Raw genomic sequence first — 17,291 nt, 5'->3', positions numbered from 1 at the left:
TATTTTGGAGGACATGGACATGTGCACAGCTTCTGAAGAATAGAAGATAAGAACAGACACCCCATCTGGAAGTGTAAGCCAGTTTCTTTCAATTCTCTTGGCGCTAGGGAACTGGAAAAACTTCAGGAACTTTTTGTGGGAATTTTTGTTGTTTGTTTTTCAAGGCTTACTCTCAAACCTTCCTTTATGGAGGAAGGGACTTCCAGGCCCTACGCCTGTAGCTCCCAAAAGTTTGCCTTTGGATTGTCTTTTACAACATTGGAAAAAATTTTAGTTTCTCTGGAGATCTTAAAAAGGAAAAGTTGGCGTTTTTTTTTTGCAACACTCTTTGGCCTAGGTATAGCCTAAAAGACAATGAATCGTGGCCTGTTTTGGGGACTTTAAAAGAGACTTGCAGTTAGAATCATATTGTCACAGAGAAGGAAGATGGGTAGAAATTGCCTACTTAATGGCTTTTGTTGAACTTTCTCAGAACAAGATTCTCAGGAAAGACTGTGAGACGTTTGAGGCTAGAGGTGCTACTGGGACCAATTAAATGACCCCTTTCCTATGGCTTCTGCCCCAGTCCCTCCCTGCCTCAGCAACTCCTACTCAGGTCACTGAGGCAGCTCCCCCAGCCTCTTTTGATGTACCCCAACCCTTTTCCCATTGGTTCCCCTTCCCTTTTCTCTAGCCCAACACTCTTCATTTCCTATCTACTACAACATCCATATCTCCTACCCTGCATCTCCCAGCATGGCCCCTTCTCCCTCAGGGACCCCGCTCAGGTCTCAGTCATTGGTCAGGCTGAAGTGCCCCTCTGTGGCTCCTCTGTGGCCCCTCCCCCTGAAGCAACACCCACTCAGGCCTCAGGCCCAACCCCCAAGGCAGTCATAGAGGCATCTCCTCTTCTGACCACTTCCACTCCTCAGGCGCTGGCTTTTCCCCCTTGCCAGCCAGATCCCCCAGTCTTACAGTCTAATCCAGTTCAGCCAGCACCCCCCAGTCACTCTCTCACAGGAAATGGGACTTCCAATATCCCTTCCCAAGCCCCTGACCCCATAGAACCTTCAGGGCTTTTTCCCTTAAGGGAAGCAGCTCTCTCATCAGGTGGGACAACTAGAGTGCATGTCCCATTCTCCATTTCGGGTCTCAATCAAATTAAAGAAAAGCTGGGTAAATTCTCTGAAAACCAACAAAATTTACTGAAGGCTTTTGGGACTTATCCCTGCAATTTGAGCTTTCTTGGGGTGATTTGCATATCTTCTTCTCTACCTGTTGTTCCACTGAGAAATGGAGAATCTGGGAACAAGCCCAAAAATTTAGGGATTGTTTAGCTAGCAATGACCCCAGAAAATACCCCCCAGGAACAGCTGCTGTTCCCACTAGTGACCCAGGATGGGATTATCAGATCCAGGAGGACAGAGAAAAAGACAGACCATATGGTACTTTGCCTATTAGAAGGCCTAAGAACTGCATTTCAAAAGCAAGTAAATTATCAGAAAGTCAGAGAAATTTCTCAATCAAGAAAACCCCGCCCTTTTTCTAGATAGACTTGTAGAAGCTGTTAAAAAGTATACAAATTTAGATCCTGACTCTATAGAAGGGGCAGCAATCCTTAACATGTATTTTATTAGTCAGTCTGCCCCAGATATTAGGAGGAAACTGCAGAAATTGGCATTGGGACCCCACTGGCCTTTGGAGTCTTTAATAACAGAGACCTGGTTGCAGCAGAGGAGAAAGAACACAGGGAAAGAACCAGAGACAGAGAACATGCTCCATTCTTGGCTGCTTCCATGGCCAGGAAAAACCCCTCCAGGGGACCCCCTTGGAGGAAGCCCAGTCACTTGGGCAGGGGGAAAACCTACTTTCGATGCCACAAGGAGGGTCACTGGTCCAAGGAGGGCCCCTCCAGGGCACCCCCCTTCCAGAGGGAGCCCCAGGAACCAATGCCTCTAGAACTGTGCCCATCTGACCAGGAGGGACATTGGAGGAAGGATGGTCACCGAGGTAAGAGTGGTAGAGCCACCTCCCAGTACCCTGTCCCCCAGTCTTCTCAAGACTCAGAATGACAGGGAAGCCTGGGGCTTGGCAGTGCTCCCACCTTCTCCATTTCCCTCACTGAGCTCTGGGATAGCATTGAGGCTGAAGGTAAGGTTACCCACTTTATTATGGCTAAGTTCTCTGTTCTTACCAATTGGTTCTACCCTCCCCTTGAGCAGTCAGGTCAGGGGCATGGAAGGGGAAATTTAAGGATGTCTCCAGACATACCCAGTCCCCTGCCTACTTGAGGATCTGTTATTTGAACACTCCTTTCTTATGCTCTCCTCTTATCCTGTCCCCTTGTTGGGAAGGGACCTGTTGGTGAAATTGGGAAGCCAATTTCTCTAGTTGAGCCTCCCAGATCTCCCTGTGTTCCCTCAGGAGCGTGGGAGATAGTTGAGTCAATAGTTAGGATCAGAAAATTGCTGGGTGAGCTACTTCTGCCATGCCAGCATTTGTTTTTGACTCCTAGATCTTAAAGTGTTCCCCCAGAGGGGTCTATTAAATTAAACCCAAGGCCTGGGAGGGACTGCAATTGTTAATTGCTACTCAAGGCACAAACCACCAGGTGAAAGCTTTTGAGAAGAAACTTTTTACTCTCTATGATGATGGAAGGAGAGAACAGGTTTGGGGACTTATTGCCTGTTTTTGAAAACTATTAGATTCTGTGCCTGCTATTGCTTTCCATGTGCTAAATATCCATGGAGCAGTTTAGAAAGGAAAGGGATATCTGATGGCGTTTTGGCCTTGCCACAATCATCTTTAATTCCAATCAAGAAAATTGTCTTTTGTACCAGGGAAATTGTTTTTTCTCTAATTTTCTTTTTTTTTTGTGCTTGTTTGGTCTTTGTTTGCTTAACCTCTTTGCCAGGTTTGTCTCCTCCAGGGTTCAAGCCATCAACCTCTGGATGACCACTAAGGCTATGCAAATCTCTGACTGAACCCAAGTTCTCCAGCCCACTGGACCTGGCATCATCCACGTTCCTCCTCAAACTCCTCCCCGGATTCAGCACTGAAGACTGAGGCCCGGGTCCAATTCCCTTTCAGGGAACCATAAAAATGAAGAGGTTACCCAATAAGAGGGTTAGGGTTGCTCTGGAGACCCCAACACGTCAGGTCCTGCCAAACGAATTTTACTCAAGTCTTCTCAGCCAAAGAAAAGTAAAATTTATTAAAATTTCATTTGTATTAGACACAGAGTAAGTCTGTGCTAGGTCATTCTATGGCACTCTCACTCTTCTATGGCATTCTATGGCACTCTCACACCATATGGTATGAGATGGGGTCTTACATACAGAAGGTTGTGGGAGGAATCTAGGGATGATCTAGGGGAGGAGTTTGAGGAGGGTCTTCAGAAGAAGTTTGAGGAGGGTCTTCAGGAGGAGTTAATGAAGTCAATGAGTGATTAAGGGTGGGAGGTTGCTGGAGACCACAAACAATGGTGGTCTAGGCCAGTTTGGGTGTATTGATATTTTGATAGGCTCAAGGGTGGGAAGTAGATGAACAATGGAGGGCTAGGCTAGTAACTAAGCTAGTAGTTAGCAGTTAGTAACTAGGCTAGAGGTCTGGGCCCAGCTACAATGTAAGGCTTATTGCCTAATGCAAATGCCTCATCAAATGAGACAATTTAATTAAGAGTCCAGGGGAGGTTCCCAGAACCTGTACCTCCAGGCCTCAAGGAGAGCTAGAGGGGGCTCCCAGAGTCCATACCTCAGCATTATAAAGGTACAAAGAATCAAAACATGTTTGTGTGATCTGGAATATATTTTGTTAACTGTTTCAAAATGATTAATTTTCTATATAATCCTCAGTATTTTATTTTATGCATTTAAAAACATTATTCTGAGCAGGAGGGTATATAAGTTTCACCAAAATGACAAAGGGATTAGTCCATGACACAGAAAAAAGTTAAGAGCTCCTGATTAGAGAAAGGTTGCATATCAAAGGGATGTGTCCTTGGTACTGCTACATTCCACATTTGTATAATTATTTAGATAAAAACATAGAAAGTTCTTAGTTAATATGTTCATTAAATCACAGATCTAGATATGGAAGTGACCAGTGTTTAGGGGTTGACAAACTATGGCCTCAAGGCTAAATCCATCCAACTGCCTGTTCTTGTAGAAAAGGTTGAACACATTGGTCTAGTTCAAGACTCTTATTTTACAGATGACAAAACTGAGGACCAGGAATGTGAAGTGACATAGCCAAGGTCACAGATTTACTTAAGCATCATAGGCAGGGTTTGAAGCCAGGATTTGAGACCCATTCACGCTTCCCCATTGTTGGATGTCCTGTTGTATTCAAAACATTATGCAAACTGTACAAAGACTCAAAACAATCACCAGAAGCTGAAAGTGGACCCAACGTCAAAGTTGAAATATATCTCATATAAATTTAAGTCTTTGAATTTTTTTTAAGTCTGACATATGAGTGGAGATGGATAAGATCTGGCTTCAGAGCAATTGATGTAAAAAAAGGCCTGGGAATTTTAATTCACTATAAACTCACCATAATCCAAAAATATGGTTCTAAGAGCTGCCCCAAGTTGATTTCATCTTTGATTGCATGAAGAGATATACACTATGATAATCAAGGAATGTCAGAGTTCTACAATACTTTGGTCAGCCCATTCATATCTGGAATATTATATGCAGCTCTGGAGACCAAATTTTAAGAGGCATATACAACCCAACCAGGATGATAAGAAGTCTGAGAGCATGTAATACAGTAAACAGATATGGAAACTAAAGGTGTTTAGCTAGAGCAGCCATTCTCAAAGTGGTCCATAGAGACCTGTGTCCTGAGAGCCTTTTGGGGGAAAGGTAGAGTTCCATGAGACTAAAACAATTTTCATAATACCAAGATGTTATTTGTCTATTAAAATGCCCTTCCCTTTCCAACTACATTATCTATATAAGGCCAGATTTTCTTCATATACTTCAACCAAAACAATATATTACAGCAGAATGAATGCAGAAATCGATATGAGAATCTGTCTGTTATTAAGCCAGACATTAAAGAGATTTGCAAAAATAAGTACAACAATCCACTCTTCCAACTAATATTTTTATTTTCAAAATATGTTTAATAAAAATTGTTATATTACCATGTAGTGAGTTTATTATTATTATTACTAACAAATAAATATTTTTAAAGTATGTTTTAATTTCTAATATGGTAAATGTTAATATTTAAAACCCACAGAATCCAAAGTTCTTTGGCGTCCTCAATAACTTTTAAGAGTGAATAAAAATTTTGAGATGGAGACTTAAAAGTTTGAGGACCTTGGGATGGCTAGGTGGCACAGTGAATAGAGCACCCCGGCCCTGGAGTCAGGAGGACCTGAGTTCAAATCTGGCCTCAGACACTTGACAAACTTATTAGCCATGTGACTTTGGGCAAGTCACTTAACCCCAATTGACCTCCAAAAAGAGCAAAAAAAAAAAAAAAGTTTGAGGACTACTGAGTTAAGGAAATTAATACCAAAGAGGAAGGTGACTCAAAATATTTGAAGGTCTATCAAGCAAAAGGGAAAAGAGATGCATTATGCTACTACAAAAAGTAGAACTAGGTAGAGCCAATGGATAAAAGATTTTTTAGGGGGTTTATTTGAGTTCAATAGAAGGAATGAATTCCTATTGGAAAGAGTTCAATAAGACAAAAAAAACTAGCTCAAAAAATAGCAAGCCGCTCCACACCAATTATCCTAGAAGATGATTCTGAATTGGTCAGGAGGTTACCTAAGGTAACTCCTGAGGTCCCTTTTAATTAACAAATTGCAACTTTTTTAGTTCTCTAATTCTGTCAACCATTCACAGAAACTTAAAATCTCAGAGTTGAAAACAACACTGGAAGTCTTTTAGTCCTATCCCAACCTGAAAAATGGATACCTTCTACAACATTACAAAAAACTAGCAATCCATCCTGTTGAGGGCCAGTCTCTGACCCAGTCCATACGTAGGAAGATTCTGGTGCAGGATTTCTCCCAAGCCAGCTCCCCGTGAAGGCTATATTATGTCTTAAGATTGGCTCACCATCTCTTCCTGACTTACAGGAGTTTAGGACATGATAACCGAGCAATGACCCAGACGTAGGTGCATACAAGGGAACAAGGACATTAAAACATACAGATGTGCGTAAATGAACAAGGACATTAAACATTTTCTCATGGGAACCTAAGAGATAATTACTTTACATTCATTGTATAAACCCTGCCCTCTGATCAATAAATGGGAACTGCTATGACAGATCCCACCTGGCTCGTGTCTATCATTCCACACTTCTCAGATCAGTCTATGCCCATTTGACGCAGGCATCACATTGGATGGATTCCATCCTCTACTTAAATAAATCCAATGATGAAGAACTCACTGCTACATGAGATAGCCAATACATATTTGGATTGTTCTAATTTTTATTTAGAAATATTTACTGTTGGGGCAGCCAGGTGGCTGAGAGAGTAAGAGCACCAGCCCTAGTGTCAGGATGACCTGAGGATCAAATCTGGGCTCAGATACTTAGCACCACACCCAGAAATAACTGGCCGTGTAACCTTGAGCAAGTTACTTAACCCCAACTGCTTTTAAAAAAGAAAGAAATATTTACTGTTGTTGAATAATGCTTGTTTTCTTGATCTATGGAGTTTATGACTGTCCCTCTAAGAATGTATATAAAATTGGGGGCAGGGAAGGTAACTCTAGAGAATGCATGTCATGCAATATTTTGTTTTAGGACAATTAGGACAATTTAGAGATAAGACAATTGTCTTATCTCTAAATGGGTAGGAACATAACTTAGCTAAACTTTATCTTGGAGTTCAGTATAGTCTTCTGCATATTGAAGTGTAATTAATTTCTGCACTTCCACTGAAACAAGAGGAAACAACTTGAAGAGAAAGAACAATGAATTTATAGTCAACAGATCTGAGTTCTGATGCTGACTCTGCTCCTGATTATCTGTATTACCTTGTAGCAGCAAGCACCTTAGCATACCCAGGGTGGCTGCCAACACAGGTTCTTAGATCTGCTTTTCTAAAGGAAAGCAACTCAAAATGGGTTAACAATTTTGCTTTAATCAAACATATGTCATTTACCTAGTTCAAGAGGAAAAGGTCAGCACCCCAAACTACAGAGAATACAAACAAGTTACAAGCAGACAGGCTTCCATTACATCCATACCTAGTCACAGTTACCAGAGAGGGAAGCACCAACATCTGGGTTTTCAAAGCCAGGGGGCTCAATGGCTGTCCAGAGTCTTGTCTGGTCAAATCACATAACTCTTCTCAAAATGAGCCCCAAAACAAAATCTCACATCTGGGTATATATAGCTTTCTCCTGGCTCAGAAAATGTCACAACCCTCTTGACCCACTGCCCAATCACAAAGTAGCAAGATGTAGGCATTCCTGAAGACCAAGCCTCTTGCCACAAGCTCCATGTGACCACATTCAACATATTAGGAGGCACAGTATATTTTCAAATCAAGGAAGGTTCTCAGAATCACTTAAGCCTATCAAAGGGCCTAGGGTCAGGGAAGATCTTAAATTCCCATTCCCATAACATACCTTTAGCAAATCACGTATCCTCTCTTCTATGCCTTGACTAATGCATCTGTAAAATGAAGGGATGGGACTAGATGGCCTCTGTGGATTCTTCCAACTCTAAAACTGTGATTTTAAGGTTTTTTTGTTGTGGTGTTCATTTGTTTAATAAGATATTGTTGGAAAGAAATGGGGTTTATTTGTAAAGATGGGAAATTTGGAGGGAAAGCAGATCTGATTAAAGATGACAGAAGAAAGCCGCTAAGTGGCCACATGAATATATACATACATACACATATGTGTGTAAATATACATGCATGTAGGAAAACACATGCAAATGTAGCCACTAATCAGCATATATACATGTATGTATAAGAACGTACATGTACACAGGAATATAACTATATATTAGCTAAATATATGGATATGTATTAGCTATATATATGTGCATTCATGAGTATTCTTTTTCTATATGAAAAATACAATGGATTATTGGACTCACAATAATGAAGATTTTTTTCCGTATTCTTTTTACCTATCTAGTTAGTAGACCACAATTATTTCCTTGACAAAGAATTAGATGAAGAAAAACAAATCATTCATAAGTAAAGACATCATGTCTCGCAAAACTACTCAAATGGGACAGTGGTTTATTTGAGGTAACTTTCTATAGGTAGAACCTGGTCAGAGCAGAACATCAGTGACATCCAGTGGCTGGCTGACTCACTGAGTTAGTCTCAAAACACCAACACCTAAAAGACAAGTCCTTTCTAACACATTCCAGTAAGTGAAGAATGGATTTTTTTTAAGTGGCAACAAAACCATTTCAGTCACCTATATGCTTTGATTTCATAATATCATTAAAAGGAAAAGATCAGAAAGCTGGGTTTGCTGTCCAAAATATGGACAAAAGGTGACGCTTCATTTAGTAAAATTCTGATATTGCTTTATCAGACTACCTCCTTTCTAATCCTAAAGGAACAAGTCACATAGCTGATCATAACACTAAAAGTAATAATATTTTATGTGCATAAGCAAAGATTTTCTCTTAAGACTACAGAATCAATGCATTTCTTTCAATAATATTTCTGTTGGGTTTCTTTTTTTCTATTTTGCTTAAAATAAAAATAGGTCCAAGAAAGATTCTGATTTGCTATAAGCAAGTTCATGTTAATACCACTAGAAATCAATCTCATTTTACATATGAAGAAACTAAGGTTCAAAGAAGATAATTGATTTGCTCAGGGTTACACAGGCAGTCAACATAAGAGGTAGGATTTGAACGCAGCTCCTCTGATTAGAAGGTGCCTGTTCTTTTCACTATACCAGAGTTGATGTCCTAATTCCAGTCCTCTCTGTCGACCCAAATGTCTCAACTCAATGTATCCTCAACCCAACTCAACAAAAATTGATCACCCCTCTACTCTGTACAAGACTCTATGCTTGGCACAAAGGATACAAAGGAGAGGGAGTTCCCTCCTTCAAAGAAATACATATATAAATAAATACAAAGGAGGGAATGAGGAGGGAATGAGCACTAATGACTAGGGCAAAGTAGATCAATAAAGGTTTCATAAAGGATATGAGTCATGAGGTATTGAAATGAGGAAGGAAGATATTCTGCAAGTTGTGGATGATGGATTAGAGTAGAGAGAGACTTGAGGCACAAAGACTTATTAGGAGGTCATTGCAATCCTCCAGAAGAGACAAGTATATGAATTAAGGTGATGGTTGAATGAGTGGAGAGAAGAGTATGTGTAGGAAATTAGGATATAGTAGCTATGGCTTTGGCCCTGGGGTCAGTAAGACCTGGGTTCAAATCCTGCCTAAGACTCTTAGGAGCTAAATGATCCTAAGCAAATCATGAGCCTCTATGGACCTAAGTTTTCTTGTCCATGAAAGGAGGAGGTTGGACTCACATGGTATTAAGTCCCTCCCCAGTCCAAAGCTATGGACTATGAGATATAAACAACAGTATTTAGGACATGTGGGATGAGTGACAGAGGAAGGAACTGAGGATGACCAAGGTTGTGAACCTCAGTGGATGACTAGAAATATGGTGGTACACTCAACAGCCTACAGGAAGTTTAGAAGACGGGTGGTTTTTCAGGGAAAGATGAGTAATTTATTTGACATAGTAAGATGGCTAAGGAACATTCATTTCAAAATATCTAATAGATAGTTCATGATGTAGGATGAGAACTCTGGAGAGAGATTAGGAATGGAGACAAGAGATCTGGGAGTCACCCTCATAAAGATGATAAATGGACCCATGAAAGCTGATGATGAGATCACCAAGTGAAAGAACAAGGAAAGAGAACGGCACTCAGGATAATGCAGTGAGAGACATATAGAGGTAGTGGACATTGTGTGAGTGGAGATCTATCAAAAGACATTGAGAAAGTACCATCTGCAAGTAGGAGAGTCAAGAAAGTAGTATACAAAAACCCAGAGAGGAGAGAGGAACAGAATGAGAGGGTGGTCAATAGTGTCAGATACTGAAGAGAGGGCAAATGATGAGGATAGAGCCGAGACCTCTAGATTTTGCACTTATGAGTTCATTGGTAACTTTAAAGAGAGCAGATTCAATCAAATGATGAGGCTGGGAGCCAGATAAGAGTGGGTGCAGAAGATGAAAGGAAAGGAAGTGGAGGAACCTAGTGTAAAAGGATTTTTTTCAAAAATTTAACTGAGAAAGGGGGGAGATAGTAGAAAATGGGAGGATCTGGCAAAGGTTTTTGGTGCTATTATTTTTAAAGAATGGGAGGGGATATACTTGTTTATAGGAAGCTAGAAGGAATGAAGAAAGACTGGAGGGCAAGAGGTGATAACAGCAGTAATCTGGTGGAGAAGACTGGGAGGAATGGCATAAAAGATACAAGTAAAGGGATTTGTCTTAGCAAGAAGGGTTACTTGACCACTTCCCAGATGATCTTGGACAAATCAGTTTATTAGCTACAATTTCCTCTGCTATTAAATAGAGTTAAAATACCTCACAGGATCACAGTGAGGATTATATGAGGCAGTATGTGAAAACACCATGAAAATGTTAGCTATGATAAACCGAGTGTTATACATGGAGTCAACAAGAAACTAAACTATTTTTTGTGAACCAAATGGGCAAATATTGAGCTTAATGACCAATCATTTTGCTGGCATTATTTACAAGGAAGCAAAAAAAACCTGAATGGACTTGTTGGAAAGATGCCTGAGCAAAGCTGTGAGATTGAAGAATGCACCTGCCAACATTGTTGGCCTATCTTCTTTTGCAGGCACTAAATTAACTTTGTCACATTATGGAAGTGAAAGCAACACATTATGTTTTCCAGAAATCTGGCAAACCAGAATCTTCTCTATGAACATCACTTAGTCCATCATTATTCTACAATGTATGAGGAGTCTCTATCACAGAGGCACATATGGTCTTGCCACTTATATACCTGTATTTTAATTGTCTATAATTGTCCCTCCTGTCTTGGAGGGGAACCACCCTATCATTCATTTCAAAATTCCCTCCCTATTTCTAGAATAGTTGTTATAGTATGTATTTTAACTTAGGTTAAAAGAAATTATGATTATTTTAAGATTGTTTGAGAAAAGAATTTCAAAACACTCTGAGAAATAAGCAGATACCCGTGAGAGGGATAAATCTGATCCATGGTTGAAAATCACTCATGTAAATATCTGCATCATTTTTATGCTTTCCACTTACTAATTATAATTAAATTATTATAAAAATCAGTAACTCTAGGGGTGGCTAGGTGAATAGAGCACTGGCCCTGGAGTCAGGAGGATCTGAGTTCAAATCTGGCCTCAGACACTTAACACACACACGCACACACACACACACACACACACACACACAGAACTAGCCATGTGGCTTTGGTCAAGTCATTTAACCCCAATTGCCCTCCCCCCCAAAAAATAAAAGCAAAAAAAAAAATCAGTAATTCTAAAAGAGTCAGACATTAATACCATCAGATACTGAAATCAAATTTCCTCTTTGTTTATTCCAGTGCCTTTTCTTTACTTCCCTCACAGTGGTCATGAGGACAAAAATTGTGGAGTTTCATTTTGGTCATATTGCTGTCACCCACCCATTAATGATAGAATTTCCTCTCCATTGGACATATGTCTAACTAACCTCATCACATATGTATATTCCTGAAAATTGACCATAAAATTAATTTCTGAAATTTGAATATTTTCCATATTACATATTTAAATCCTATGAAAATTGTTAGTTTTTTGTACCCCAGTTGGACCCAGGTATAATAAAAATACACTGAAAATGATTGTTATATATAAATATTTTAATGGTTTACATGTGAAAGAGGAAGATGACCTTTGTTTGGTTGTCCATAGAGAGAAAAACTTGGAGTAATCGGTGAAAGTTGCAGGAAAGCAGATTTGAAATACATGAAGAAAAGCTTCCTAACAATCATTGCTGTCCAAAGTATAAATAGGCTACTTCAGGTAGCAGTGAGTCCTCCCATTACTACAGTTCTTCAAATGGAATCTAGATGACTACTTACTGGGATGCTTTAGAGAACATCCCTGCTCAGGCATGTGTTGGGCTAAATGATTTATCCAGTATCCCTTATAACTGAGACTCTATGGCTGTGAAATATATGTTCATGTTCAAGTTATCACAAATGATATCTTGACTTGAATGTGAATTGGGTTTAAGTGAGTCAGAGTTGCACAAAATCATCTGACTCTCTCTTCCAGAGTGACAAAAGCCCAGCAGTGAAATGAAAGTCAAGATGACTGCAGATGGCCCTGGACGCAGTGGATGGTCTGGGTGTCTGATAATTGACCAAGCTCTAAGGGTTCCACAGTGCCTGCTTCAGTCACTTTCGTGGCCATTGGAACAAATGGCTCTTAGTCTTCTTCTGCTTGGGATAGATATCCCTCTAACTCACCAAAGGGTTTGGGGACTGTCAGTTATCCTCAATCTGGTTTAGCCTTTCTGCCAAGGGTTTTACTGGGGTGTGGCTGCTAAGCATGTTACAGTTTTCTGGAGTCACAGGTGAGAGTCAGGTGGCCAGTAGACAACAAAGCTAGCGAAGCAGCCCTGAAACAGGCTTAACAAGCCCTCTTACACGTGGTGCTAGTCCTCCCTGAATACACCATACACATTACCAATAAATATGTGTATACAGACCTGCATACACATGTGCACACATGTGTATACACATGTGTGTTGTGTATATTTATATGCATGATCCTAATTATGAGAGAACTGCCAATCCATATCAAATGAAGAATGTCTCATAAATACATGTAAATGCATGTATGCATACATATATACATGTACATCGTGATTTTATTAGATTCAGTGTGGAACCTAGGACTGGCAGCTCCTCTGTAACTTAAGCTCATAGACTGAGAGTTGGAAGGGACCTTCCTTAGAGTTCAAGTGGTCCAACTCCCTCAACTTGCAGACAAGTAAACTGAGATCCGGAGAGTTTAAATGGTCTGCCAAAGTGAGACTGGCAGTTAGTGGTCAAGCAAAGATTCTAACCCAGATGCTCTGATTTATTTTTTTCTTTGCTGCTTTTTTTGGAGGGGGAAGGTAGGGCAATTGGGGTTAAGTGACTTGCGCAAGGTCACATGACTAGTAAGTGTTAAGTGTCTGAGGCCGGATTTGAACTCAGGTTCTCCTGACTTCAGGGCTGGTTCTCTATTCACTGTACCACCTAGACACCACTCTGATTTCTAATCTGATATACTTTCCACTATGCCACACAACCTCCCTTGTGGTCTTGAGGAATTTCCTAGGAAACTAAGAGACTACATGAAATGCCCAGTATCACATAGCCAGCTCAGAAATAGAACTTGAACCCAGATCTTCCTGACCTTAAGGCAGCCCCTCTAGCCATTTAGCTATAGTTGTTCAGTCATTTTCAGTCATGTCCACCTCTTCATGATCCTGTTTGGGTTTTTCTTGGCAAAGATACCAGATTGGGTTGCCATTTCCTTCTCCAGCTCATTTTACGCATGAGGAAACTGAGGCAAACAGGGTTAAGTGACTTGCCCAGGGTCACAGAACTGGTAAGTGTCTAAGGCTGGATTTGAACTCAGGAATTCCAGCCCTGGCACTCTATCCACTGCACCACCTAGCAGCCCACCAACAAGAACCACAAATCTAGTCATTAAGCTATATTCTTCGCAAACAGCTATGCTTAAAAAAAAAAAAACAGAATGGTCTTTAAAAAACAATGCTGATACTCAAGTAAGTTACAAAGCACAAATACTGCACTGGAAACTTTCCATAAATTCCAATTTCCCCAACTATAATTGAATTATTCTTCAAGGTAAAGTGTTCCAGTGATAAGCACTAAACCTTGTATGAATTTTAAATAACTACATATGCAGTCCCCAAATGCATTTAAAATAAGGTCCATTGAAAGCCATGGTGCAAAGAATGGAGCCTGTCTTAGAGAAAGTGATGATGGAGAATGGAAATATTAGACTTTTATAAATTCAATAACTAAATAACTTCAACATTCATGTATAAAATACAGTGGGAATGATCTTAAACTGCCCATAAACAAAGATGGTTGTTTTAAGAAACTGTAATATTAAATCATCTAAGCAATTATAAAACAGGTAAACTAATGGGTGATTAATTGCATAATAAAAAGGACTAACTTTAGTTCACAAAAGGGTTTCTTTAAATATTGAGATCCCATAGTAGATGTCTGCCACAAATCATTAACTAGTCAATGGGAATATTGATGGGCAACAAACCCAAACTTAAAATTTCAGAAGCATATTCCTATATTCCCAATAGAAAAATATAATTCAGTTTACAAAAGTTCAGTGTATTCACATTTCTGGAAGACTCTGGTTGCTTAATAGATAATTGGTATTCCCTAACCACAGTCTTGTCACACAGATTAGAACTGGAATAATAATCACCCTTCCCCTCTATGGAAAGAATAGCTTCCAAAAAAAATTTAAAAAGGCAAAAGAAGTTGAAGACAATCATGCTAAGAAAGATACATCTTTTCTCATTTTCATATTCTTACCTTTGAATGTGAGATATTTGCTTCTAGAATACTATTGATGGTTTTTTCTGAGATAGTGGTCAAAGAACGTAGCTCTTCTGTTAACTTAGTGACATTCTGCACACAATCCTTTACCCTGACATCTGAAACATTGTCAAAATGAAGCAGTATTTGTTATGCTGAAATGTTTTAATGGTTAATGGTGGGGCTGGGAGGAGGGATATGGGACATCAAACAATTATAATCATAGTGCATTGCATTTATTTCACATGCAGCCTCAAAAATTTCTAAATTTTACTGAAAATTTCTTATTACAACTCAGAACCTAACACTTGAGATCCACAAGTTTTTATTGAGTGCCTACAGTATGCAAGTCTAGGAGTTAAGAACATAAAGCAAAAATAGAAACAATCCCTGCCCTTCTGAAATATGAAAGATTACAGTACAAAAAAGGAGAAATAGTCATAAGGTGATTCAGAGGGGGAGAGATTAACATCTGGAGGCATCAAGGAAGCTTTCAAAGAGGTGATATGGGAATACAGTCTTGAAGGAGTAGAAGGAATCAGGGGAGAGAATGTGAATTCCTAGAATAGGAACACAGTTTGTTCAAATGTACAGAAATGGAACATGGAACCTTGAGTTGTGGGAACAACTAGTAGTCTAATTTGGCTGAAACAATACCCTTGCCATATTATCTTCCGTGCTTTTTTTAGCTCATCTGTCCAATTTTCATCAAATTTCTGTTCTTTTGTAGCTAGGTGGCACAGTACCTAGAGCACTGAATCTGGAGTCAGAAAAATCTGAATTCAAATTCAGTCTCATACACTTAGTTTGTGACCCTGAACAAGGCACATAAACTCTGTTCACCTCAGTTTCCTCATCTACAAGATGGGGATAATAATAACAGCACCTACCTCCCAGAGTTGTTGTATCAAATGAGATAATATTTATAAAGAACTTTGCAAACCTTAAAGCACTATATAAATGTTAAGTATGTTATGCCATTTTAATACTGATTATTATAATTATAAATAATATTATTTATACATTAAATATATTATATAAATTAATTTTAATATCATAATGCCATAATTTTTAAATTAAATGTCCATTTTACAGTTGAGGTAAGCAGCTGAAACTAAAGGCTCATTTGAAAGATGAGGTAAGAGCAACACAGAAGATAACATGACAGATGTTTTGGCATATTTATAGCCTAAATTGATGGCTCAGAGTGTTTTTAAGATCCTATACTCTAAAGTTACTACTTCAATAGTAAATAAAACTCCACACTAACACCACAAAAATAAAAAACATACTGCAAATGAGTATACCCCTTCATATGTAGATAGAAGTGCATAAAATAGAACTCAATACAATTTGCTTGGCTCTGAGGTAAATTTCTTGACAGAAATCAGAACTATAATATTCTTCTAATAGGTCTTTTTTTATAAAGCAATTGGGGTTAAGTAACTTGCTCAAGGTTACACGGCCAGTTATTTCTGGGTGTGGTGCTAAGTATCTGAGTCCAAATTCGATCCTCAGGTCATCCCAACACTGGGGCCAGTGCTCTTACTCACTGAGCCACCTGGCCACCCGTAAGCAATTGGGGTTAAGCAACTTGCTTAAGGTTACAGGGCCAGGTGTTTCTTGGTGGATGCTGTGTTTGAGCCTGGATCTTCTAATAGGTTTTGATAAGAGAGAGGTTCAAACTTAGAACAACATTATTGCCGTGGAGGCAATATTGTTCAGTGCTGGGGAGAGGGGGTATTATATTGAGAGACAGAGGATCTAAATTTCAACCTAGGCTTGGGTTTAAATTCTTGTTCTCTTATTCATTACTTTTGTAGCCTTGGGTAAATCACTTAAACTTTATGGACTTGCCTTTTCTCATGATCAAGATGAGGGGTTTGGACTGGATGACCTCTCAAGCTCCTTAGAGGTCAAAACTTATGATCTATGTTTTGTTGCTAAGATTCCTGTCAATCTGTTTATGTGTTATAAAGCCCGCTACAGAAAAACTTCACTAAAGTCCACCTCTAACTGTGGCATGGTCACAACTCTGCCTGAGAGATCAAACCAAACTGAAAACAATCAAGTACAGGTCAAATGATATACTGAGTGCTAGATGTCTGAGGACCAGCGTAGCGAAGTTTGGAAAGACTCACTGTAATCAGGTAGGCTACAGGGTGAGGGATCCTTTTGGTCACAGCCAAATCTTGAAGACCAACATGGACAAAATCACAGATCCTCAAAGTACTTCAGGAAAAAATACATGTCTTGCTCATCACTGAAAGTTTGAGATGACACCTTCCAAACACCAAAAAAACACTCAACACATTTCTCTGTATTGTTATTATCAAAATAATAAGATATCCTCAAGGACTGACTTGTTCTTAATGCCAGAACCCAGAAGACCATTTAGGGCTCACCATTTTTGAGCCAAAAATTCCCAGAATTATTTGGGGGTTTTGTATTAATGATTTATGTTACTATACTTTATAATGTCAAAAAGCAAAAGGCAAGTAAGCAAGAGACTGGATTGTGATTCCCAGTCTCAATGAATTTTAAAAAAAAGAAGTAAAAGAGTCTCTTTATATGTCTTCCCCAGAGATCTGTTCAGCAGAATTACAAGTAATGAAACCCAATAGGCAGTCACTGCCTATAATTATTTGAGTATGAGGAGAAGGCACATTCCTAATGAGTACATGAGGGA

At 39.3% G+C, this 17,291-nt stretch overlaps 1 protein-coding gene across 1 annotated transcript in view; it reads right to left on the bottom strand.

Moving 5' to 3' along the window:
- The window catches only part of ABCA13 (ATP binding cassette subfamily A member 13), a 513,785-nt gene that overhangs the window by 347,014 nt on the left and 149,480 nt on the right, over positions 1 to 17,291 (bottom strand). The window contains exon 23 of the mRNA XM_069084494.1: positions 14,600 to 14,721. Within this exon, the coding sequence (XP_068940595.1) occupies positions 14,600 to 14,721 (122 nt within the window). The remainder of the gene's footprint in view (positions 1 to 14,599; positions 14,722 to 17,291) is intronic.

The sequence above is a fragment of the Petaurus breviceps genome, unplaced genomic scaffold (genome assembly GCF_028583685.1).
Source record: "Petaurus breviceps papuanus isolate PSGF00001 unplaced genomic scaffold, PetGlider_PUasm1.0 174, whole genome shotgun sequence".
NCBI classification, from domain to species: Eukaryota; Metazoa; Chordata; class Mammalia; order Diprotodontia; family Petauridae; genus Petaurus; species Petaurus breviceps.
Note: the sequence above shows the minus strand (reverse complement) of the source record. Positions and strands in the feature narration are given on the sequence as shown.